The following is a 24492-nucleotide window of genomic DNA, read 5'->3' on the forward strand; positions in this document are numbered from 1 at the left end:
TTCTGATGCTAATATATTTTAAAATGTTGTATAAAGTACAATAAGTTGCACTGTTATTTTGTCACCAATTTACTTGAATAAATCATTTAAATAACACCAGTGTAAATTATGTCACAAATGTTATACAATGTTAATAATGTTGCTAATTGAATTAAGTAGCTTAAGGAGCACAAACACAGCCTGTCTCGGTAATTAAGTACAGTTTCTCCATCTGCGTTTCACAAACGAAGTCTCTCTTTCTCTCTGGTGAACGTATCCTTTACTCGAACACAGACACTCCTCCAGCATTTCCACCCACTTTGTGAGTCTTTGATCCACATTATTCCAGTTGAAGTTCCACCCATGTGCTGCAAGTTGAAACTTTCATCATTGTTGCTCAGGGAAACCTTATACCCGTGGCGCCTTCTTGCTTTTGTCCTTCCCTTTAGTGACAGAACTCTCTTATGGTGCGGGACAAAAGACTACTCACGACACCATTTTATGATCTCTGTGATGAAACCGTTTCTTTCTTCTTTCATGTTACCTAAATATGTCCCTTTAATCCAAGATGTAATGTCACAGCAACAGCAACAGCATTCTTTGTATTGTGACATGAATTTTGAAAGCAGCATATGTTGAGCTGAAACAACTACAACTAACAGCCAGAGAAGTGCTTCATACAGTATGAATGTTATGATAGAAAAAGTCATCCAAAACAACCTGTCGGTATGTGTGTATGTTGGTGCGTGCGTGCGTGTGTACGTGGTTTGCGAAAGACAGACGCACCTGATAGAAACAGACGCAAAGATTATTATTTTTTATTTTTTTTATTTTTTTACAAAGTTCACTGTTAATTCGTTTATTGGATTTTATGGGTCTATTGTGTCCTTGTGTAGCCTTGTACAGGCATTAATGCAGTCTCTGCACCTTCTTGTTAATCAATGTGGACTGTTGACAAAGCTTAACAGCACAAAGATTATCTCATGTCAAACTGTCTGACTCAAACCCCTCATTAGACACTTTGAATGTTTGCATCCAAAGTATCCGAAAACTATAGTTTAGTAAACATTCAAAGTGTCTAATGAGTGGTTTAATGGACTCACGTAATTCACTGTTTCCCTCAATGTTGCAGTTCCACTGTAAAGTTAGCTTGGTATGTTTACACAGGATTTTACACAGCATTCCCCCAAGGTTGCTTAGCAGTTCAGACGTCTTTTTCTGTTCCGTATTGTTTGTGTCCTGTATATATATTTACACCTCTCTTCACTTATCTTTTATTTATTTTATTATCCAAGAACTCAACTACAAAAGCTTTCCTGCAAAAGCTTTCCTGCAACCCGCTTCACCAATTACTAAAAAGTAATATTTACCTCAAACTGAAAATCCATCGTGGAAGCCAGCCAGGGGCTAATTCAGAAGCTAGCCTGAAAGCTAACCAGTAGCTACTCCGATAGCTAGCCAGAAGCTAATCTGTAGCTGCCCCGAAATTAGCCGGTTTGCTGGCTAGCGTTGGTTTTCAGCTGCCCTCGTGTTGTGGTCATCAGCTATTCCTCTAGCTCGATAATCTACCGGCACTTTTGTGCAACGCGACTCGGACCGGAGCATTCCGGGACTTTTCTTCTCTCTCAGTTTCCCCGGATTCCAGCCGCAGGCTCTGGTCACTTGCACCTTGACTTCGCAGCTAGCTAGCTGCAAACCGTGTGACGATTGGCTTACGTCGACCCCGGAGCATACTCAAATCATCCTGGAGCTAGCCAGCTGAGGAGTTCCATCACCATCCGGACACGTTTCTTTTGTTGCTGCTGCAGATACGGAACCCCACCGGGCCTTCACGTCTGACTGCCGACGTTATCTGCCCGAGGGATTTATCCAACTGGCACCTCCGTCCCGACGTTACCTGAACGCTCACCTGAGGCCCGCTAATCGTTAGCTGTCTTATCGGCTGCTACCTGAATAAGCATACCGGACAACTATTATTTATTTTTATTTTTTATTTATTTTTTTCTCCTTGGGTCACTATATCTATTCTGCCAATTTGGATTGATCCCCTCTTCCACACGGAACCCCACTACACGGAACCCCACTAACTTACCGACGGAAACGCACGAGGTATCTACAAACAGACCTCCATCCCATGCTGCTACCGACAGCCACATACCCGGCCAGCTGTCTGGATCGCCACGACCCCAACCAACCTCTACTCACTGGACCCTTATTGATCACCCGATTAAGCATGCCTCTCCTTAATGTAAATATGCCTTGTCCATTGCTGTTCTGGTTAATGTTTATTGGCTTATTTCACTGTAGAGATTCTAGCCCTGTTCACTATACCATATCCAACCTCTCAGTTCCACCACCCACATATGCGATGACATCACCTGGTTTCAATGATGTTTCTAGAGACAATATCTCTCTCATCATCACTCAATACCTAGGTCTACCTCCACTGTATTCACATCCTACCATACCTTTGTCTGTACATTATTCCTTTAAACTATTTTATCGCCCCCAGAAACCTCCTCTTACTCTCTGCTCCAGTAGCTCTAGGCGACCAATTCTCATAGCTTTTAGCCGTACCCTTATCCTACTCCTCCTCTGTTCCTCTGGTGATGTAGAGGTGAATCCAGGCCCTGCAGTACCTGGCTCCACTCCTATTCCCCAGGCGCTCTCTTTTGATGACTTCTGTAACCGTAATAGCCTTGGCTTCATGCATGTTAACATTAGAAGCCTCCTCCCTAAGTTTGTTTTGTTCACTGCTTTAGCACACTCTGCCAACCCGGATGTTTTAGCCGTGTCTGAATCCTGGCTTAGAAAGACCACCAAAAACTCAGATATTTTCATCCCCAATTACAAGATTTTCAGACAAGATAGAACGGCCAAAGGGGGCGGTGTTGCAATCTACTGCAAAGACTGCCTGCAGAGTTCTGTCTTACTATCCAGGTCTGTTCCCAAACAATTTGAACTTCTACTTTTAAAAATCCACCTCTCTAAAAACAAGTCTCTCACCGTTGCCGCCTGCTATAGACCACCCTCTGCCCCCAGCTGTGCTCTGGACACTATATGTGAACTGATTGCCCCCCATCTATCTTCAGAGTTCGTGCTGCTAGGCGACCTAAATTTGAACATGCTCAAAACCCCAGCCACCCTACAATCTAAGCTTGATGCCCTCAATCTCACACAAATTATCAATGAACCTACCAGGTACCACCCCAATTCCGTAAACTCGGGTACCCTCATAGATATCATCCTAACAAACTTGCCCTCCAAATACACCTCTGCTGTTTTCAACCAAGATCTCAGCGATCACTGCCTCATTGCCTGTATCCGTAATGGGTCAGCGGTCAAACGACCTCCACTCATCACTGTCAAACGCTCCCTGAAACACTTCAGCGAGCAGGCCTTTCTAATCGACCTGGCCGGGGTATCCTGGAAGGATATCGATCTCATCCCGTCAGTAGAGGATGCCTGGTCATTTTTTAAAAATGCCTTCCTCACCATCTTGAATAAGCATGCCCCATTCAAGAAATTTAGAACCAGGAACAGATATAGCCCTTGGTTCTCTCCTGACCTGACTGCCCTTAACCAACAGAAAAACATCCTATGGCGTTCTGCATTAGCATCGAACAGCCCCCGTGATATGCAACTTTTCAGGGAAGCCAGAAACCAATATACACAGGCAGTTAGAACAGCCAAGGCTAGCTTTTTCAAGCAGAAATTTGCTTCCTGCAACACAAATTCAAAAAAGTTCTGGGACACCGTAAAGTCCATGGAGAATAAGAACACCTCCTCCCAGCTTCCAACCGCTCTGAAGATAGGAAACACTGTCACCACCGACAAATCCACTATAATTGAGAATTTCAATAAGCATTTTTCCACGGCTGGCCATGCTTTCCATCTGGCTGCCCCTACCCCGGACAACAGCACTGCCCTCCCCTCTGCTACTCGCCCAAGCTTCCCCCATTTCTCTTTCTCCCAAATACAGTCAGCTGATGTCCTAAATGAGCTGCAAAATCTGGACCCTTACAAATCAGCCGGGCTAGATAATCTGGACCCTTTCTTTCTAAAACTATCTGCTGAAATTGTTGCCACCCCTATTACTAGCCTCTTCAACCTCTCTTTCGTGTCGTCCGAGATCCCCAAAGATTGGAAAGCAGCTGCGGTTATCCCCCTCTTCAAAGGGGGGGACACCCTTGACCCTAACTGCTACAGACCTATATCTATCCTACCCTGCCTTTCTAAGGTCTTCGAAAGCCAAGTCAACAAACAGATTACCGACCATTTCGAATCCCACCACACCTTCTCCGCTATGCAATCTGGTTTCAGAGCTGGTCATGGGTGCACCTCAGCCACGCTCAAGGTCATAAACGACATCGTAACCGCCATCGATAGGAAACAATACTGTGCAGCCGTATTCATTGACCTGGCCAAGGCTTTTGACTCTGTCAATCACCACATCCTCATTGGCAGACTCGACAGCCTTGGTTTCTCTAATGATTGCCTCGCCTGGTTCACCAACTACTTCTCTGATCGAGTTCAGTGTGTCAAATCGGAGGGTCTGTTGTCCGGGCCTCTGGCAGTCTCTATGGGGGTGCCACAGGGTTCAATTCTTGGACCGACTCTCTTCTCTGTATACATCAATGATGTCGCTCTTGCTGCTGGTGATTCTCTGATCCACCTCTACGCAGACGACACTATTCTGTATACTTCTGGCCCTTCTTTTGACACTGTGTTAACAACTCTCCAGGCGAGCTTCAATGCCATACAACTCTCCTTCCGTGGCCTCCAACTGCTCTTAAATACAAGTAAAACCAAATGCATGCTCTTCAACCGATCGCTGCCTGCCCCTGCCCGCCTGTCCAACATCACTACTTTGGACGGTTCTGACTTAGAATATGTGGACAACTACAAATACCTAGGTGTCTGGTTAGACTGTAAACTCTCCTTCCAGACTCACATCAAACATCTCCAATCCAAAGTCAAATCTAGAATTGGCTTCCTATTCCGCAACAAAGCATCCTTTACTCATGCTGCCAAACATACCCTTGTAAAACTGACCATCCTACCAATCCTCGACTTCGGTGATGTCATTTACAAAATAGCCTCCAAAACCCTACTCAATAAATTGGATGCAGTCTATCACAGTGCCATCCGTTTTGTCACCAAAGCCCCATATACTACCCACCACTGCGACCTGTACACTCTCGTTGGCTGGCCCTCGCTTCATACTCGTCGCCAAACCCACTGGTTCCAGGTCATCTACAAGACCCTGCTAGGTAAAGTCCCCCCTTATCTCTGCTCGCTGGTCACCATAGCAGCACCTATCTGTAGCACGCGCTCCAGCAGGTATATCTCTCTAGTCACCCCCAAAACCAATTCTTCCTTTGGACGCCTCTCCTTCCAGTTCTCTGCTGCCAATGACTGGAACGAACTACAAAAATCTCTGAAATTGGAAACACCTATCTCCCTCACTAGCTTTAAGCACCAGCTGTCAGAGCAGCTCATAGATTACTGCACCTGTACATAACCCATCTACAATTTAGCCCAAACAACTACCTCTTTACCTACTGTATTTATTTTATTAATTTATTTTGCTCCTTTGCACCCCATTATTTTCTGTCTCTACTTTGCACTTTCTTCCGCTGCAAACCAACCATTCCAGGGTTTTTTTTTTTTAGTTTTATTTTACTTGCTGTGTTGTGTTCACTTCACCTCCATGGCCTTTTATATTTTTATTTATTTATTTTATTTATTTATACATATATTTGTTTGCCTTCACCTCCCTTATCTCACCTCACTTGCTCACATTGTATATAGACTTATTTTTTTTTTTCACTGTATTATTGACTATATGTTTGTTTTACTCCATGTGTAACTATGTGTTGTTGTATGTGTCGAACTGCTTTGCTTTATCTTGGCCAGGTCGCAATTGTAAATGAGAACGTGTTCTCAATTTGCCTACCTGGTTAAATAAAGGTTAAATAAATAAAAAAAAAAAAAAATTTCTGCATCTGTCTTTCATAGCCCCGTGGGCCAACTAAAATCGAGGGGAACTAAGATTATCATCCCGTTTCTCGAAGGAGCTTTTCCTTATGCACACCCTCACAGATGTCGACATTTGGTTAGACAGTGTACTGGGAGACACAGATTAACAGAGTTTGGGCAAGTCTGTTTGTGAATTACAAGGATGGTTACTTTAGTGCAAATAGACCATAGAACGTGTAAGCCTATTTCTGTATTCTGTATCCCAGATTTTTTGCACTTTTTCAGAATTGACCAGCATGAACAAGATGCTTAAGATTGATCTCTATTATCAAATTGAAAGGACACTCTTAGTCAGATTGATAGGCTTTCATATGGAAGAACAGATGGTGAGAATATGTCATAATACTATAAAATCCAACAGGAATGAATCAATCCCACTGTTGGAGTTAGCTTGTTTTAGAATTGACATAATCTTTATGTAAATTCAAAGAAACAAACAAATAAGCTAGTGAGTACAGTATGTATCTGGGGCAAACATTGACCACCTATAGATTTTGTTGATGTACACCACATTCAAATCAAATCAATGTTTATTGATCATGTACACAGATTTGCAGGTGTCATAGCAGGTGCAGTGAAATGCTTATGTTACTAGCTCCAACAGTGCAATAGAATGTCTCCAAATACAATACAAATACACAAACAATCCAAAATCTAAACAAGAAATCATGAAATGGCAGAATGAGTCCAATTAGCAATCCAGACTAGATAAATTAGAGTTAGCATCCAGAAATACAGTATATATATATATATATATGTACAGTACCAGTCAAATGTTTCGACACACTTACTCATTCAAGTTTTTTTTTTCTTTTTTTTTTCTTCTACATTGTAGAATAATAGTGAAGACATTAAAACTACGAAATAACACATATGGAATCATGTAGTAACCAAAAAAGTGTTAAACAAAACGTATTTCATATTTGAGATTCTTCAAAGTAGCCACTCTTTGCCTTGATGACAGCTTTGCATAATCTTGGCATTCTCTCAACCAGCTTCATGAGGTAGTCACCTGGAATGCATTTCAATTAACAGGCAATCTCCACCCGGCACAGCCAGGAGAGGACTGGCCACCCCTCAGAGCCTGGTTCCTCTCTAGGTTTCTTCCTAGGTTTGTGCCTTTCTAGGGAGTTTTTCCTAGCCACCGTGCTTCTAGATCTGCATTACATGCTGTTTGGGGTTTTAGGCTGGGTTTCTGTATAGTGCTTTGTGACATTGGCTGATGTAAAAAGGCCTTGATAAATACATTTCATTGATTGATTGTTAAAAGTTAATTTGTGGAATTTCTTTCCTTCTTATTGCGTTTGAGACAATCAGTTGTGTTGTGACATGGTAGGGGTGGTATACAGAAGATAGCCCTATTTGGTAAAAGACCAAGTCCATATTATGGCAAGAACAGCTCAAATAAGCAAAAAGAAATGACAGTCCATCATGACTTTAAGACATGAAGGTCAGTCAATATGGAAAATTTCAAGAACTTTGAAAGTTTCTTCAAGTACAGTTGCAAAAACCATCAAGCGCTATGATGAAACTGGCTCTCATGAGGACCGCCACAGGATAGGAAGACCCAGAGATACCTCTGCTGCAGAGGATAAATTCATTAGAGTTACCAGCCTCAGAAATTTCAGCCCAAATAAATGCTTCTCAGAGTTCAAGTAACAGACACATCTCAACATTAACTGTTCAGAGGAGACTGCGTGAATCAGGCCTTCGTGGTCGAATTGCCGTAAAGAAACCACTACTAAAGAACACCAACAATAAGACGAGACTTGCTTGGGCCAAGAAACACGAGCAATGGACATTAGACTGGTGGAAATCTGTCCTTTGGTCTGATAAGTCCAAATTTTAGATTTTTGGTTCTAACCGCTGTGTCTTTGTGAGACGCAGAGTAGGTGAATGGATGATCTCGGCATGTGTGGTTCCCACCGTGAAGCATGGAGGAGGAGTTGTGATGGTGTTGGGGTGCTTTGCTAGTGACACTGTCTATGATTTATTTAGAATTCAAGGCACACTTAACCAGCATGGCTACCACAGCATTTTGCAGTGATAAGACATCCAATCTGGTTTGCGCTTCGTGGGACTATCATTAATTTTTCAACAGGACAATGACCCAACACACCTCCAGGCTGTGTAAGGGCTCCCGAATGGCGCAGCAGTCTAAGGCACTGCATCTCAGTGCAAAAGGCGTCACTACAGTCCCCTGTTCGAATCCAGGCTCTATCACATCCAGAGGTGATTGGGAGTCCCATAGGGCGGCGCACAATTGGTCCAGGTTTGGCCGGGGTAGGCCATCAGTGTAAATACTATTTTTTCTTAACTGACTTGCATAGTTAAATAACGGTTAAATAAAATAAAAAATACAAATGTAAAAAGGGCTTTTTGACCAAGAAGTAGAGTGATGGAATGCTGCATTCCATCACCAAGAGTGTGCAGAGCTGTCATCAAGGCAAAGGGTGGCAACTTTGAATAATTATTTCATAGTTTTGATGTCTTCACTATTATTCTACAATATAGAAAATAGTAAAAATAAATGAAAACCCTTGAATGAGTAGGTGTGTCCAAACTTTTGACTGGTGCTGTATATGTGATGTGTATAGACAGTATATACAGTGCCTTCAGAAAGTATTCACACCCCTAGACTTTTGTTGCGTTACAATTAAAAATGGATTACATTTAGATATTTTTGGGGTCACTGGCCTACACACAATACCTCATAATGTCAAATTGGAATGATGTTTTAAATTTTTTTACAAATTAATAAAAAATGAAAAGCTGAAATGTCTTGTGTCAATAAGTATTCAACCCCTTTGTTATGGCAAGCCTAAATAAGGTAATAAGTAAAAATGTGCTTTACAAGTCACATAACTGTCACGTCCTGACCATAGAGAGCCCTTTATTCTCTATGTTGGTTGGGTCGGGGTGTGACTAGGGTGGGTCATCTAGGTGTTTGTGTGTCTATGTTGGCCTGTTATGGTTCCCAATCAGAGGCAGCTGTTTATCGTTGGCTCTGATTGGGGATCATATTTAGGCAGCCATTTCCCCTTTGTGCTTTGTGGGATCTTGTCTATGGATAGTTGCATGTCAGCACTATTATTAGCTTCACGTTTCGTTTGGTAGTTTGTTGTTTTTGTTCGGTGTTCATTTATTATAGGAAAATGTATGCCTACCACACTGCACCTTGGTCCATTCCTTATGACGAACGTAACAATAACAAGTTGCATGGACTGACTCTCTGTGCAATAATAGTGCTTAACATGATTTTGAATGACTACCTCATCTCTATACCACACATAAAAAATTATCTGTAAGATTCAACCACAAAGACCAGGTAGGTTTTCCAATTCCTCGCAAAGAAGGGCACCTATTGGTAGATACAAATAAAAAAAAGCTGCCATTGAATATCCCTTTGAGCATGGTGAAGTTAATAATTTCAGTTTGGATGGTGTATTAATACACTCATTACTACAAAGATACAGGCATCCTTCCTAACCCAGTTGCCAGAGAGGAAGTGAAACACTCAGGGATTTCACCATCAGGCCAATGGTGACTATAAAACAGTTACAAAGTTTAATGTCTGTGAAAGGAGAAAACTGAGTATGGATCAATAACATTGTAGTTACTCCACAATACTAACCTAAATAACAGAGTGAAAATAAGGAAGCTTGTACAGAATAAAAATATTCCAAACATGCATTTTGTTTGCAACAAGGCACTAAAGTAATTCTTTAAAACATGTGGCAAAGCAATAACTTTTTGTCCTGAATACAAAGTGTTTTTTGGGGGGCAAATACAATACAACACATTACTGAGTATCACTCTCAATATTTTCAAGCATAGTGTTAGCTGCATCATGTTATGAGTATGCTTATAATTGTTAAGGGCTGGGAAGCTTTTCAGGATAAAAAAAGAAACGGAATGGAGCTAAGCACAGAGAAATCCTAGAGGAAAACCTGGTTCAGTCTGCTTTTCACCAGACACAGTGAGATGAATTCACGTTTTAGCAGGACAATAACTTAAAACACAAGGCCAAATCTACACTGGAGTTGCTTACCAAGAAGCCAGTGGTGTTCATGAGTGGCCGAGTTACATTTTTTACTTGAAAATATATGGCAAGACCTGAAAATGGATGTCTAGCCATGATGAACAACCAATTTGACAGCGCTTAAAGCATTTTGAAAACAATAATGGGGAAATGTTGCACAATCCAGGTGTTGAAAGTGCTTAGAGCAGTGGTTCTCAATCCAGGTCCTGGGGACCCAAGTGGTGCACATTTTTGTTTTTGCCCTAGCACTACACACCTGATTCAAATCATCAAAGCCTTTTGATGAGTTGATCATTTGAATCAGCTGTGTAGTGCTGGGTCAAAAACAAAAATGTGCATCTCATTGGGCCCCCAGGACCAGGATTGAAAACCAGTGTCTTAGAGACTTACACAGAAAGACTCTGCAAAGTATTGACTCATGGGTGTGAATGCTTATGTAAATGATATATCTCTGTATTTCATTTTCAATACATTTGCAACAATTTCTAAAAACATGTTTTCACTATGTCATTATGGGGTATTGTGTGTAGATGAGTGAGATTTAAAAAAATGTAATCCATTTTTAATCCAGTCTGTAACACAACAAGATGGGGAATAAGTCGAGGGGTATGCATACTTTCTGAAGGTAATGTAATCTGGGAAAAAAATTGTATGGACAGTAGTTGGCAAATTAGGATGAGCTATGTTGAGAATACAGTATATGCATACACAGTGAGTAAAAAATAGTATATAAACAGAATGTGAGGTGGCCAGTGTTCAATGACTATATACGTGGGGTATGAAGTATTCTTCCCAGAGAGCTCCTGAATGCTTTTCCTTCTCTTCCCACGTCCCTCTGCTGCTGCTGCTGCTGCTGCTGCTGCTGCTGCATGCCGTGGAAAGTAGGCCAAGTGAGCACCAGGGCGTTGCTTTTTTAAGATGATCAGTTTGTCAGTGTGTGTTTGTGTGTGTGCTCAGGACGGCTATTCATGTGGCTTGACTCTGTAGAACAAAGAGCAGCATTATACAATTTGCACCACATCCAATAGCAAGGGGAAAGGATAGTTTGGAAAATAGGGACTGAGCTCTTAAACATAGATTGAAAAAACTGGCTTGTGTTGTAATTTCATTTACCTCCAACGTTTCACCCCTTTGTTGCAGCAAAAAGGTTCCTAGCCAGTAACACTCATCTGCACTCTGCAGGAGAATACTGAAGGTGGGATTATTTTTACTTTTGCTGTGCTGCTTTCTCCTTGACCCCGTCTCTGTCTTCTGACATTATCATTATCATTCCTGGTCATAAAAACACTTCTATTTCAGCTTTCATTTCAGCTTTCTTGCACTGCAGGTGTTTATCATTTGAGCTGTTTTGAATTGTATTATGGCTCTGATAAGGGTGAGATCTTTCCATTGTGTGTCTTTGTGTTTTTCTCGTAAAGCTTTGTTGAATTAAAGTTAATCTCACCATTTAACACAAAGGTACACTCACAGAATTGAGTATCATGTGCGAAACAAAGAGCTATCGATTAAATGGTGCAACCATGGTTGAGTATGAAAGACAAAATGAATGCACCATTTGACAGAAGCTTCCATGTAGATTTAAGAAAACATCTAGGATTAACGGTTGAAGTTCTCATACGATTTTATTATTTCCCCAGATTGAATTAACCTAACAAGATACCCATGACTATAAACTAACTGAAGAGCAACCTGTGGATATCAGCTGAAGAACATTTGACTTCTAGCGAGCCATACTGTCACATCCTCTGCACACCCAGTACATTTCAAGTACGGTTACTTCTTCCAAATTGAAATGACTGTAAATGTTGTTCGGTCTGTGTATATCTGTGGTGATAAGTGGTCTGGTGATACAGAGTACCCGAATAGCCTCCTATTATGAGCGTTCATAGAGTGCCTTGTGAATCTTCTCTGAAAACTGAACTCTAAATTCCTTCCTAAAATCTTTGAGAATTTTGCAGACTCCTGTAGGTGGGGCAATATCACCATAGAACAGCTTGTCAATCAAGTGGCTCAATGAGCAAAACAAGGATCTCTAGGTTCTAAGAGGGAACCCTACCCAATACATGGCAGCATCTCTTTGGCAAAAGGACTGTAAATGCTTTGTTGGCATGTACTGTATGTCTAAGTTCTCGATTGGAAATGGAAGTTATTATTTGAGTATGAGTTTTTCATTGTTTATTGCAGATGAGTTAAAACAGGTTTGAAGTTGCCTAGAACCTATACCATCTACACTATTGTTCATAAAGAAATCGAAATAACTGAAAGGACAACTTTGTTGTGTGACAATTTCAGATGTAGGGCCTACGCCTAATTCTATTGATGGGAATTTTTCAAAATGGGATTTTAGAGCGGTGTGAATAGGGAATGGTCATGATGTTTTTTGGGGCTCAATTTCCATGGGATATTTTAGATGTTAATAGCCCTGAAGTGGTCTCGGTTTCTTATTTAATTTCTCTCGCCTTTTTAAAATGTGAATCGCCCGCAGACTGCGCCGCGAGGCTCTAAACCGCACAGCAACTCTCTCATCATTTCCAGCAAAATGGAAATGCAAATTGTGCACGCGGCGAATGACAGAACTCACCATTGCACATAATTAACCAGACCACTCTCAACTAAAGTTGGTGAGGAAAATGTGACCTTGCTGTGTCAATGTAAAATGCTACATATAATAATAATAATAATAATAATAATAATAACAATCATAATACATTTTACACTCAAATAGTCTCAATACATTTCTCAGATTTGAGATTCAATCGAACTGGCAGTGCACATTTAACGAAGTTTTATAAAGCCCATATTTTCGCGTGACTAAATACAATTGTCATATGTTTTTGGGTGTTGTGTTGAAATAGACTCCTCTTATAGATGCCTCCATTTTCTGTACTAAACAGGTGTGTACGAACAATAATCTGTAGGCCTATTCAAAGAAAGACAAACTATTACAATGAATTTAATCGAATCCATTGTCCTTTGCAAAAAATTGTCCGGGACGATTCAAACTCTGCTCATTCTGTTGGCGTGAAAAATGAATATTCGATTAATTGCATCACTGAGGAGAACAGCTGCCCCCAATCGACACATGATCTCCACTGTAACCAACGAGGGGCGCTGTCTATTAACTCTGTCCTATGTTGCATCTCCCAGTCTTCCGATATCTTCATCTAATTTCTCTCTAAAATGCTGAACATTTTGTTAGGTTAAACTAATAGAAAAATGTGGGGAACGAGCTCAGAATTTGGTTTCCAGATGTCTGAAATGTGGGCCTAAATGTAGGCCATATGCGTTTTCGTTATGCCCTTCAATGCATATTTTCTTATGAATTATTATTTAATTGTCTTTCATAATTTGGTACTTATGCCCAATGTTTTTATTAGGTTATCTGCATATGTTAGGCCTACTCCTTTATGTCATATCATATTGACTTTTAAACAGATGGTGTACATGAAGTCTACAATGTAAGGCAAATAATTATGCTACAAGTGACATGTCTATAAAGATTTCGTTTTTATATGTATTTAACCAATAAAGCAATGAAGGACAGGCCGATGTAAATGTGAACTCCTTGCAATTTTGAAACGAATTTTCTATTTCAACTTTATAAACATAAAATTATTCAGTAAAATAAATGAGCATATTATGCATAGATTTGATCAGTTAGTCTATATTTATATTTCTAAACTAATTCATAGGTGGGATGTTTATTGGGCCTATATTTGACACTTTAGGCTGTTTTATCACAAACTAATGCATGGATTTTGTAAATGTGTATTACACGCATTTGTTATAATAAAAATGCTGAAAGTTCACAAAGGTGGCTTATCCTTTAATCAATCAAGTTAAAACATGATGGCTAATCAATGCATGTGATTATAATAGTTGTCCTAAAGTCCATGCCGTTCAGGACAGCTGGGCAGTGGTCGTCTGACTTTGTCTTGACATCTGGGAAGCCCGCTGGCCTGTGGCACGTGCATCGGCTGATGTCGCCATTTACATGTAAATTTACTGAGATCATGAGGGCCTCGCCCCGTAAATTCGTACCAAAAAAGAAGACGTCACCCTTGACACGGTCTTGGAAGTCAATGGAACAAAAGAGCCACGCGCCAATGATCTGAAGAAATTCAGCTTCATCACCATGTTAGCTTTTGGGGATTCATATCTTGGTCATCACATTTTTATAATGTGATCATTTCAATATGATCAATAAAATAGTCCATATTCTCAATAATGTATGATGAAGATTTTTTGAGGAATCTTGTCTTCAAGAATCTTGTCTTCACTTACCTTCAATGTGGTAGGCCTATATGCCACAATAAATGTTGTTCGAATATGCAGAAAATGGTTGTAGACTATGTGACAAGTTGATTAAGACAAATTGATTGATAGAAATAATAGAGAAATAATAAATAACAGATTCTTCATCCATAAACTCTACACATTGTTATAAAATAGGAGATCAACAAAGAACATTATTTTATTTGGAACGTGTGATTGTAATATTTTCCTAATGATGGCGAGCGCATTTTTCACGATTTAAGCCCACAGTGCAGATGATCCCGGAGAATGAGTCGAGACGGATTTAGGCTCCTCGCATGTGTGTGGAGCAGCTGACTGCCCCTCGCCACGTCCAGATGGCTTTTGAACACAGATTTGCATTCATTTTCCTTTAATGTCTTCTGAAATAGCGGGGCAGCTGCATTTGTTGTCAAATACGGTTTAAAGCCCCCTTTCAGGACATCATCGTTACCTACGTGACGGGTGTGGAGATCCATTTTCCCTCTCCAGTCAACAATATCAGATCTAAGAGGATTTGTCTCAAAGTCTCCTAATTTGATAATCTGATTTAAATCGCATTGGTGCGTGTAATTAGGGGTTAAGTTCTAATAAACGACTTGAAGCCATGTTAAAAAACACACAGTATGGCTAGGCCAAAGTTCTGCAAAGAAAGATAGGTTGACAATCTCAAATGAACAGACACATTTGTCCCGTTCCGCTCCTCAGCCTGTTTTATATTTGTGTTGGAAGTGCCAAGAATTACAGCAAAAAACGTGTTAATGGGGCATTTACCTTCATGCCTTCAAAAAATATGTGTTGTTCTGACGCACATATAAGGATATATCTTATTATACCGAGTGGCAATAAGGCAATAGATCTTGAAAAGAGGTGAAAGCAACAGATTATTATTCATTTATCTTTGGCAGCAGCTATTAACCCTCAGCACCAGATGGATAGATTGCTGAGGATATAGGCTACACCTCTTCCTCTCTCCTCCCCCCATTCCCCCCTTCACCTATTTGCCCTCAATAATGTGAAGGGTTTTCTGAATCCAAGGCTCGGACATTGTCTCTCCCCCAATCAATCAAGCCATTACACTACATATGACTTATACGTCATGAGATGAAAATAAAGATACCGAGTATGAGTATGTTTTATACAAGGCAATCCGGATCTTCGTCACATTAGAGGTCAGGGAATATAAATTGAATGAAATTACACTCATTATACTTTCTTTACTAATATTTTTTGGAATACACGTAAATGACTGGTGGTCAATTTCCCCAAAAATCTAAAAACTTTTTCTCTGCATGGGAGTGAATGACATCCCGAGGCTTTGTTAATATTTTAATATCTGCATAGCAGTGAAGCACACTCAGTTTACGGACTAGACCTTATTCCTATCGAGATTCTTTGTTGGTTTCTCCTTTGATTAAACAATATAGGCTAAATGTGAGATTAAACAAAGATAAGACAATCATTTCAACATATTAATTTCTAAAACATGATTTATATAGGCATAACATAGTCCTATTAAATGTTTTTGTTAGCATAGCCCACATTAGTGAATTCACTGCCGGCCATATCAATCTTATGTGTCATAATACTCCCAATTAAATAACCTAATAAAAATATGAAAATGTCTAATTACAAATCTTCTAAAAAATATAGTGTAGGCCTATCATAAGCACGCGTTCACAATAGACAAATGACCATAACAGGAATAGGTTTTTAATATAGTGAATGAATGTTGTGTGATGGTCACACCTCGTTGAATTCATATCATTGAAGAAAAAAAATCAACTCACCACATTGCAAGAGAAAAGTAGAGCGAGTGTTCTCAGGTTGCTTCTATAGGCTAATACTCGAACAGTCGAGCGCCACTGCTTGACAGGAATCGTCAGAGCTCCATATATGGTAAAAGCTACGCCCCATGAGCGTCATTTTCTGACTGAGCCTCTCCCGTGGGTTTAGAGTTTTGGCTCCCGGGAAAGATTTCAGTCCTCGGGGAAAGAGGGCTTAGTTTTGCATGTTCCCTTCCATCCTGCAACGACGCGAAAGGCCCCTTATCCACCTCTCCTGTGTACCGGGAACACCTCCACGGTGATCAGCTTCTGCGTGTGCTTGTCTTTTGGAGAAGCAGCACCTTTCAATTTCAGGAGTGGTTTATTCAAGTGTCCTGAAGGTTTTGGATGTGGTGCTTCAGGGATGTCGCTACTTTGAGAGCATCATCCATACACAAACAACAGCTATCGAATTTTTCTGTGAATAAGCACAACAAAAAGAAGGGACAATAGCCACAAAAAAAGCCTAGTCTGTTGAACAAGTCACTTTTCCAGTCTGTGGATTCCACACCGACTAAGTAGAGTACTTTGAGAATTGTTCACATCGCTGCAGCCCAGGACGGATTGAAAAGGGAGGCGAGACCTGTGGACCTGGTTTTCCCCTTGCAAGGCTCAGACGGCATTTACGACTTATCCCGTAAACCCTCAAGGATAACACGTTTGGACGTTTATTTACCGAATTTCACAGGAGGCTCTTTGCACGTATATTGTTCTAAATGTTTGGGATTCAGGAAACTATATCGCGGGGCGGGACAACGATGAAGGAGGAACCGCTGGGTGGGCTGAATTCTGTCCGCTCATGGATGCACACAGCTGGGGTGGTGGATGCGAACACAGCCGCCCAAAGGTACGCATGCCAAATCATCTGATTTTCTCACGCATTTCTCATATCGACCCTCAATCCCCTCAATACTCTGTATCAATTACGGTCTCCCAATGTCCCCCTTCGGCTCTCCCCTCTTTCATTACATCAGATTACCCTTATTGTGACAAATCAAGAAATCTCTCGTACTCAAACGTGCTTGCACATCTCCACTGTTTTCATTAGCTCCATCATCTGTCTCCCGTGTCTGATACTTAACCGAGATGGTCTCTTGTTTTCTCCCTGCAGTGGTGTTGGCTTGGCACGGGCACATTATGAAAAGCAGCCACCTTCCAACCTCAGAAAATCCAATTTTTTCCATTTCGTCCTGGCACTGTATGACAGACAGGGTCAACCCGTGGAGATCGAAAGGACAGCTTATGTGGACTTTGTGGAGAAAGATAAAGTAAGCGCTTCATGAGAATATCGTTTATTGAATTTCATAATCTTTACTTTGAAATGAACTTGACGTACTTAGAGATGGCTGTGGGTCAATAAAGCAGGTCACGTGCAATATCGATTTTTAACCCCATTCGTCGATGACAGGAGCGTGGTTGTAAGTCTTATTTTTGACAAATTATAAATTTAAAATGATGAAATATCAGCTAGATAGATAGATATATATATATATATATAGATAGATAGATAGATAGATGCTTTATTTTCAGCTGACCATCATCTCAATGTTGATTATTTTCAGGAACCAAACAGTGAAAAAACTAACAATGGGATACACTACAAACTACAATTGTTGTACAGCAATGGTGAGTGAAAAAATTATTTAGATAAATGCAATATTACCCAAAAGATAAAGCCTATAAATAATAGTAATAATAATAATAATGATGATGATGGTGATGATTATGATTATTATTATTGTCATCATCATCACCATCATCGTTATCATCATTATTATCATTTACAATTAATTTATTTTCTAAATCATTGTTTAAATGTCCAGATAAAATTATTTATGATGCAGATTATAGATGTATAAATGTTCTGAGTAAAAAAAAAAAAACATCTATATATATATATATATACTTTATATTAATGATTTTCTATTTTATCATCAGCATTCATGTACATCTCACACAGCCCTACATCTTTTCCTAAGCTTGTCATATTTCTTCCCCAGGCGTCAGAACAGAACAGGATCTTTTCATACGGTTAATCGATTCCATGACGAAGCAGGTAAACTACCTTTACTCTTATATTCATACAGCTTGCTTACACTAGATACATTGCTTCTATACATCACCTGCATGGTGCAAATCTCCACAACCTGTGCAATTCATCACACATGCATAATATAACTTATGAGATGGGTTTTCTTTATGCAATCATGCATTGACTGAAATGGCTTTATATATAGATTGCGTGTTGGCCTATATCCTGTTTTTGCGCGACTCATAAGTAAAAATAATCCAGCACTAAATTACCATTAATTTAGTTTACAATTGTGTACCTATACAATATAAATGATGATTGTTGGTTTGTGATGTCGTTACTTTCTGCCGATAATGATATAATGCATTTTTTTGCCTATTTATTTTTACATATAAGATATGATAGGCTATTGTAAAATAAAGTGGGCCTGGGCTATTTTATTGATATGGAGTTACAAGTTGTCTTGTTGAGTCCCTTATTCTAATCTGTCATTTTTAGGCATGTTGCTAAACTTGACCCATGACCCATATTAAACATATCTAATGTTTGGGAAGAGTTTTTGAAAAAGCTCACGTAGCTGAAACACTTTCACTCGTAGAACAATTCACGAAATTCAACCCAAAATCTCATCATATGATGTTAACTAGGGAAAAAATAAAAAGTTATTATTTTAGACTTTTCCGCCATGGTGGTTGTTATTACTACTAATTTACCGAGGGTTACAGCAGATCCATTTAAAAGAGCCGTTAAAGCTTCCACCACTCCGAGGGAAAATTCCTCTGCGAATGATCCGAGTCAATGACGCAGAACAAGCAGTTTATGGATTTCTCTGTTTCTGCAGCTGCAAATATCGACATAAATCAAACCAGTATATATAATCGCCCGGTGCTCATCAAACAAAAACAAAGCCGTCAAAAAGTCAAGTGGCGTTCCATCCCAGAAAGAATAGGACGTCAACATTTCGGAGTGTAATTGTGTATTTTTTTTACTCCTTATCATAGGCCACACATTCAAACTGTCTTCAATTGAATATAGAAGTGCTATAGGCCTACTGAAAACAAGGCCGTACAGTGCCGTATAACATGCGTCTTTGCGCTAGGTAGGCTAGTTCAATAAAGGGAAGCAAAGCGACTCGTCAGAATAGAGGGAGGGAGGAACCGAGGGAGGGAGAGCGGCACCACTGATAGCTGCACACCATCTGTTTCAGCCAATGCTCAAAAATTACTCAACCGCACCGCCAGACACCGCTTTTTATCCACAGAAAGATCATTGTTAGCAGCTCAAAAATAAACAACAGATTGCCCATTAACACTTTCCCCCAAATATCTGCAGATTATAACCATATTGATGACACGTCATTGGATCGTCCCTTATGAAAAACTCCCTCTAAAAAGTATTCTTAATATAATGTTATAACAAAAAAATATATACGTTGTTATATTATACATATTATACTTATACTTATTATTATTATTATCATCATCATCATTATCACCATCATCATCATCTGTTATTATCATTGGACCAACATTGTTACATGTTATTAATTTCGTAGGTTTAGGCCTACATCATGACACTTATTGAAAATGTATCACAGTGTTAGTTTTGCAGCAGTGACGACAATATTGATTTTTCACCAATAACAACAGTAGTTTAGCTGTTTTTTGGAGGCACTTGTTTTGGACTATTCGGTTTTAAATGCCGTTTATATTTAGGCTACTGTAAAGATGATTATATACAGTTGCTCATTATATGTATTTAATGTAGCCTACATATTTGTGTCTTTATTTTTCCCAAAGGCGATTATATATGAGGGTCAAGACAAAAACCCTGAAATGTGCAGAGTTCTTCTTACGCACGAAATTATGTGCAGGTAAGTTTATTTTCTCTCCACAAACTCATCGTTGTTAAAGAAGTATACAGTACATTTCTATATTTTCTCCCCACACTTGTTTATCATATTGGCATACACGGAGAAGGCCTACAAGTAGTGGAATACAAACAGACTTGTACCCAGGATAGTTGTAGCCTACAGGGTCTCTTGTTGAATATATTAATATTAGTCTGATGCCAGTGAGTCTGCGCCTCAAAACATGGAGTCAGGCCTTGGTTGATCCCACCTGTCATTGGTGATCAGCGAACTTTTTAGCGTCATTTAACGAGGTAAATCTCAAGCTCTCGTGTTCTGATGCTATTCAGTGGTGTCGTTGATACTAAAAGAAACAACGTTTTATGTTGTTTATTGTTGCGCTCATTGTGAGAATTGAATTCGGATACTGTCGGTTAACCTTTCTTTTGTTGTACTGTCGCATTGTTCAAGTTGTTTGAGAGCAAGTGCATTAACCTAGAACTGAGCATGATTTGCCTTTTTAATAAGTCTACATAAACTCATCACTCATACAAAATTGTTTACATGCATCCATCACTTATTTGTGACACGTGGAATAGGGTTTGTCCATATATCATTAAATCGAATATGGTGATATTTGACATTGATTATATATCATGAAGAGAATGATGTGCAAGACTAGCCTATACTCTATTTGAGTATAAACTGTGCAGTTTTATTAGTTAGGCCGTATCAATATGTTGAAAATTAAGTGTAAATGAATAAACAAAGCCTTGTTTTTTGCCATACTAAGATTATTTATTGACATATCATAAATAAGCACCAAAATTGCACAGTCTTGAATGATCTAGTCATTAAAGGCACAACGTGTAGAAGAGGTCTCCCTAAATATTGTCCAAATCTAACATGGAATATGGTGCTTTCTAGAGGTCATTTTTACTGTCAATGTCAAAGAGAAATTGCATTCTGTAGAGGCATAAGAAGACTAACCTACTCACTGAGTGAAAGCTATAATCATTCCAGAAGGCATGAGGTAATGAGTATCCTAAGCCTACTCCATGAGAGTATTCTTCTGTCCGCTTTTGCTCTGGTAAAGCATTAAGTATATTTTTGCACTTTTACGCAGTATTATTGTAAAATCCACTCAAACTATCTCTTGTCTGCATGTTGTGAAAAATGCTTTGTCTTTCTTTCCTTGCCATATGGCATCAAATATCATTTAGACCTGCAGCCATTATACAAATATACATTTTCATTTCAAATGGGAAGCAGCAGTATAGTTGTGTTTAATTTCAGTTTGAATTAAAGCTCCAATCAAAGAACTGGAGGTTTAGTGTAGGTTTAGAGAAAAGATGGTGGAAACGTGATGAAGGATAGATTAGTGCTTTTGAGGCCGTAATTGATAAATGCCCCGCAGAAATATTGGTTTGAGGGTGGCCTCTTGCATCTCCCCCAGAAATAGCAGCCTGGCAATTAGAGGTAAACAAAAGCTGAAGCTGTGAAAAGTGACTCCCCTGCCTCCTGGCCCAATCCCCCCTCCCCTCCCTTCTACTTCCCTCCTCTCAAGCACTAAGGCAAACACTTCACCACAACATGTTGTTATTCTATCAGCATCCATGAAAGGATAGATTTAGTGTATGTTATTTCTCTATTCATTTTTGTTTCCAAATTGAACACAATGACGTTTTGCCTTAGAAAGCAATATGCATTTTTAAGGGTCTAATGTTCACTCTAAACAGTAACAGCCACTGTTGTGATCTCAAACGCTCTTTCTTCCCCTAGCCGGTGTTGTGACAAGAAGAGCTGCGGCAACAGGAACGAGACTCCGTCAGACCCTGTGATCATCGACAGGTAGGCTCTGCTCCATGTCTCCTCCATGCTGCTGTGATTGTGACCTGTGTTAGATTCAGCCTTATGCTCTGTTGGGAAGTGAGTGAGAACTCCGCAGTGTTGGGGTGCCCAGGTGGGTTGACTCCAACCTTCTGGTCCACTCTGTGGGAACTGTGGCTGATTGTTCTGTAAGCAGGTGAGGGGGGGGGGTCTTTCCCAGGTACCTGTGCTCAGAGGGGCAGTCACCACCTGGAGAGGGGTGTTCAATCACAGGTGCATTGGGTGGGGTATTCATCTAATTATCTAAGGGGTTTATCATGATATTTGTCTCTCATTTTCTCTTTGTCTATCGAAGTGGTCGTTATCTAGTTTTGGTTAGGGCGAAGGTTGTGATAAGAGTTTGTGCCAGGGATTTTGCTTTGAACCTTTAGGTTACGGTATGTCACATAGATTACAGGATTTGGATATTCAGAGAACATAAACTGCATATTGGCTATTACATTCCTTCCACACAGTATAACTGTTATTCAGACTCCTCTATCTCACGGCTGAAAAATGAATGTGGGTGCGTTTGTGCGTGCCCACGAGTGTGTAGGAGGGAATATCTTCACCATAGAGCCTAACTAACTCTCACCATGGCGTGGGGAGAGACAGCAATGCTAATGTTTGACTAGCCGGAATCACTGTTTACTTAGTGGAGAATGCCTGGTATCTGACAGAGGGGACAACTCTCTTATTAGTAATCAAATAGGGCTGAACAGTTGTTGCCGCCACTCCAGCAGCTTCTCATGCATCAGGAAGTAGGGGCTGCCATGGATGCCTGCCTGGCTGGATTACCACAGCTACTGCTTCTCTAGATGCCTCTCTCTCTCTCTCTCTCTACTAGGAGAGCTGGTGTTCCTCTATTATGTAGGACTGGATGTAACATTATGTTATGGGTATTATGTATGTGATTTAAATTGAGCAGCCCAAGGAAACACTTTATAATTCAAATGTATATATAAAGGGCTCTCATCATGCCTTTCATGAAGTTGGTTATCTCATTTATTAGACGAGTGTAGTTTTTGGATACAGTGTTCACACAGAAACAAAGTATGAGAGATAAACATCTCACTGATTTCTGCTGCTTTTAAGTTTGATTTGTATTGCCTCACCGCCTTCATTGAGTTAAGTTTCACACTCTATTGTTCCTCAATCTGTGGGACAAAACTGGGAACATAAGTACAATAGCCAAAATGAATGCAAGCAGAAAAAAAGAGAAGCGGATGGATATTGTAAGCTCAACCAGCTCTGAAAAAAGGCTCAGATTTTTATTGTGACGGGAGTGAATGGGAGTAGAGTATCGTTTTCCTCGCACAATGAGCAGGTCTGTTGAATCACAAAAGCATATGTTCCTCATTAGGCCCTCCCATTGTCTCCATGTCGTAACTATGAGCAGATCAGTTCACCCTCCCAGTCCCACACTACTTCCCATTGACTTCCCACTGACTAGAGGGGGTTGCAGCAAGGCTAGTTGTGGAGTTTCGGGGTTAACACAAAATCACTGACGTTTACTGTACTGCATACACATGTCACCTAGTTTACCATCCTGATACAGTAATTTTCAGTGAACATATGGTTGAGATTTTGTGAAGCCTCAATATGTTACATACTCTTTTGTTACTTCTGTCTGTTTCTCATGCAAATTGTGAGTGGCACCTGTGCTGCGGTTGCTTCTGGCTAAAAGTGATTATTTTAAATTGAAGAGAGCTGAGAGTTGACTGTGTGAAAAAAAGACTGATTGTTGAATCAGTCATGTCTTAGATAGCTGCCTACATTACAGTATAAAACATCTTCAGCTCTGCCACATTTCCTAGAGAAAGAGTAGCATAGCCCAACCTTTAAGAAACAGATTTGGAGTGAATCATTGATGGCATTTCCTCGCTGTAACATTTTCCCAGATGGTACAAGAGGAAAGCATACACAGCTAGCTGGCATCTATCAAGACATTAACTGGCGTTCCCATGGATCTGGCATATCCGACTGAGTTTGGGAAACCTATCATTCCAAATGTGTCCAATTTTCCTGTAGTCAAGCCAGACATCTGTTTACCCTATTTTCTCTCTGAGTTTGATGCAGATTTTCAGGAATTTTTTTAAGGGAAAGAATTCTTTAAAAAAAAGTTTGTTAGATACAGTATAAGCCTAACAGCTGTCACAGAGTTTCAGGGCTGGAGGAGCTTTAAATATTTCACAAGTGACTTTTGATGTCATTACATTATTCATATTGTTTTCTGGTGATAGAAAGGGACTATTTTATGTGTGTTTGTGTGTGTTTGTTTGTGTGTGTCTGTCTGTGTGTGTGTGTGTGTGTGTGTGTGTGTGTGTGTGTGTGTGTGTGTGTGTGTGTGTGTGTGTGTGTGTGTGTGTGTGTGTGTGTGTGTGTGTGTGTGTGTGTGTGTGTGTGTGTGTGTGTGTGTGTGTGTGTGTGTGTCTGCATGTGTGTGAGCTTGTGTGTGTGAAGGGACATTCTGTACTGCTGGGGAAAGGCTGACCCTATCTTCTGTGGTGATTGTAAAATTAAAGTCTATTACAGATGTAAGATATTCATTTGAGAAAGT

General features: G+C 40.0%; 1 protein-coding gene and 1 long non-coding RNA gene across 7 annotated transcripts in view; one reads left to right on the top strand and one right to left on the bottom strand.

Moving 5' to 3' along the window:
- Positions 1-9565: 9565 nt before the first annotated feature.
- LOC139570904 (uncharacterized) lies at positions 9566-16274 on the bottom strand. Its single transcript, XR_011674189.1, has 2 exons — positions 16147-16274; positions 9566-11044 (listed from the first exon to the last, which is right to left on the bottom strand). It is a non-coding gene; the product is annotated as an uncharacterized lncRNA (long non-coding RNA).
- An 89-nt stretch (positions 16275-16363) lies between these two features.
- LOC139570903 (transcription factor COE3-like) overlaps positions 16364-24492 on the top strand; it is a 74817-nt gene continuing 66688 nt past the window's right edge. For 3 of the 6 annotated variants that reach the window (XM_071393217.1, XM_071393215.1, XM_071393220.1), the window contains exons 1-6: positions 16366-17029; positions 17294-17450; positions 17745-17808; positions 18183-18238; positions 20014-20087; positions 21846-21914. In XM_071393217.1, the coding sequence (XP_071249318.1) occupies positions 16899-17029; positions 17294-17450; positions 17745-17808; positions 18183-18238; positions 20014-20087; positions 21846-21914 (551 nt within the window). In that variant the 5' untranslated portion in view covers positions 16366-16898. Of the gene's footprint in view, positions 17030-17293; positions 17451-17744; positions 17809-18182; positions 18239-20013; positions 20088-21845; positions 21915-24492 lie in introns of all 6 variants that reach the window. The other 3 variants (XM_071393214.1, XM_071393216.1, XM_071393219.1) reach the window with 3 other exon arrangements.

Source organism: Salvelinus alpinus, chromosome 3 (assembly GCF_045679555.1).
Source record: "Salvelinus alpinus chromosome 3, SLU_Salpinus.1, whole genome shotgun sequence".
NCBI classification, from domain to species: domain Eukaryota; kingdom Metazoa; phylum Chordata; class Actinopteri; order Salmoniformes; family Salmonidae; genus Salvelinus; species Salvelinus alpinus.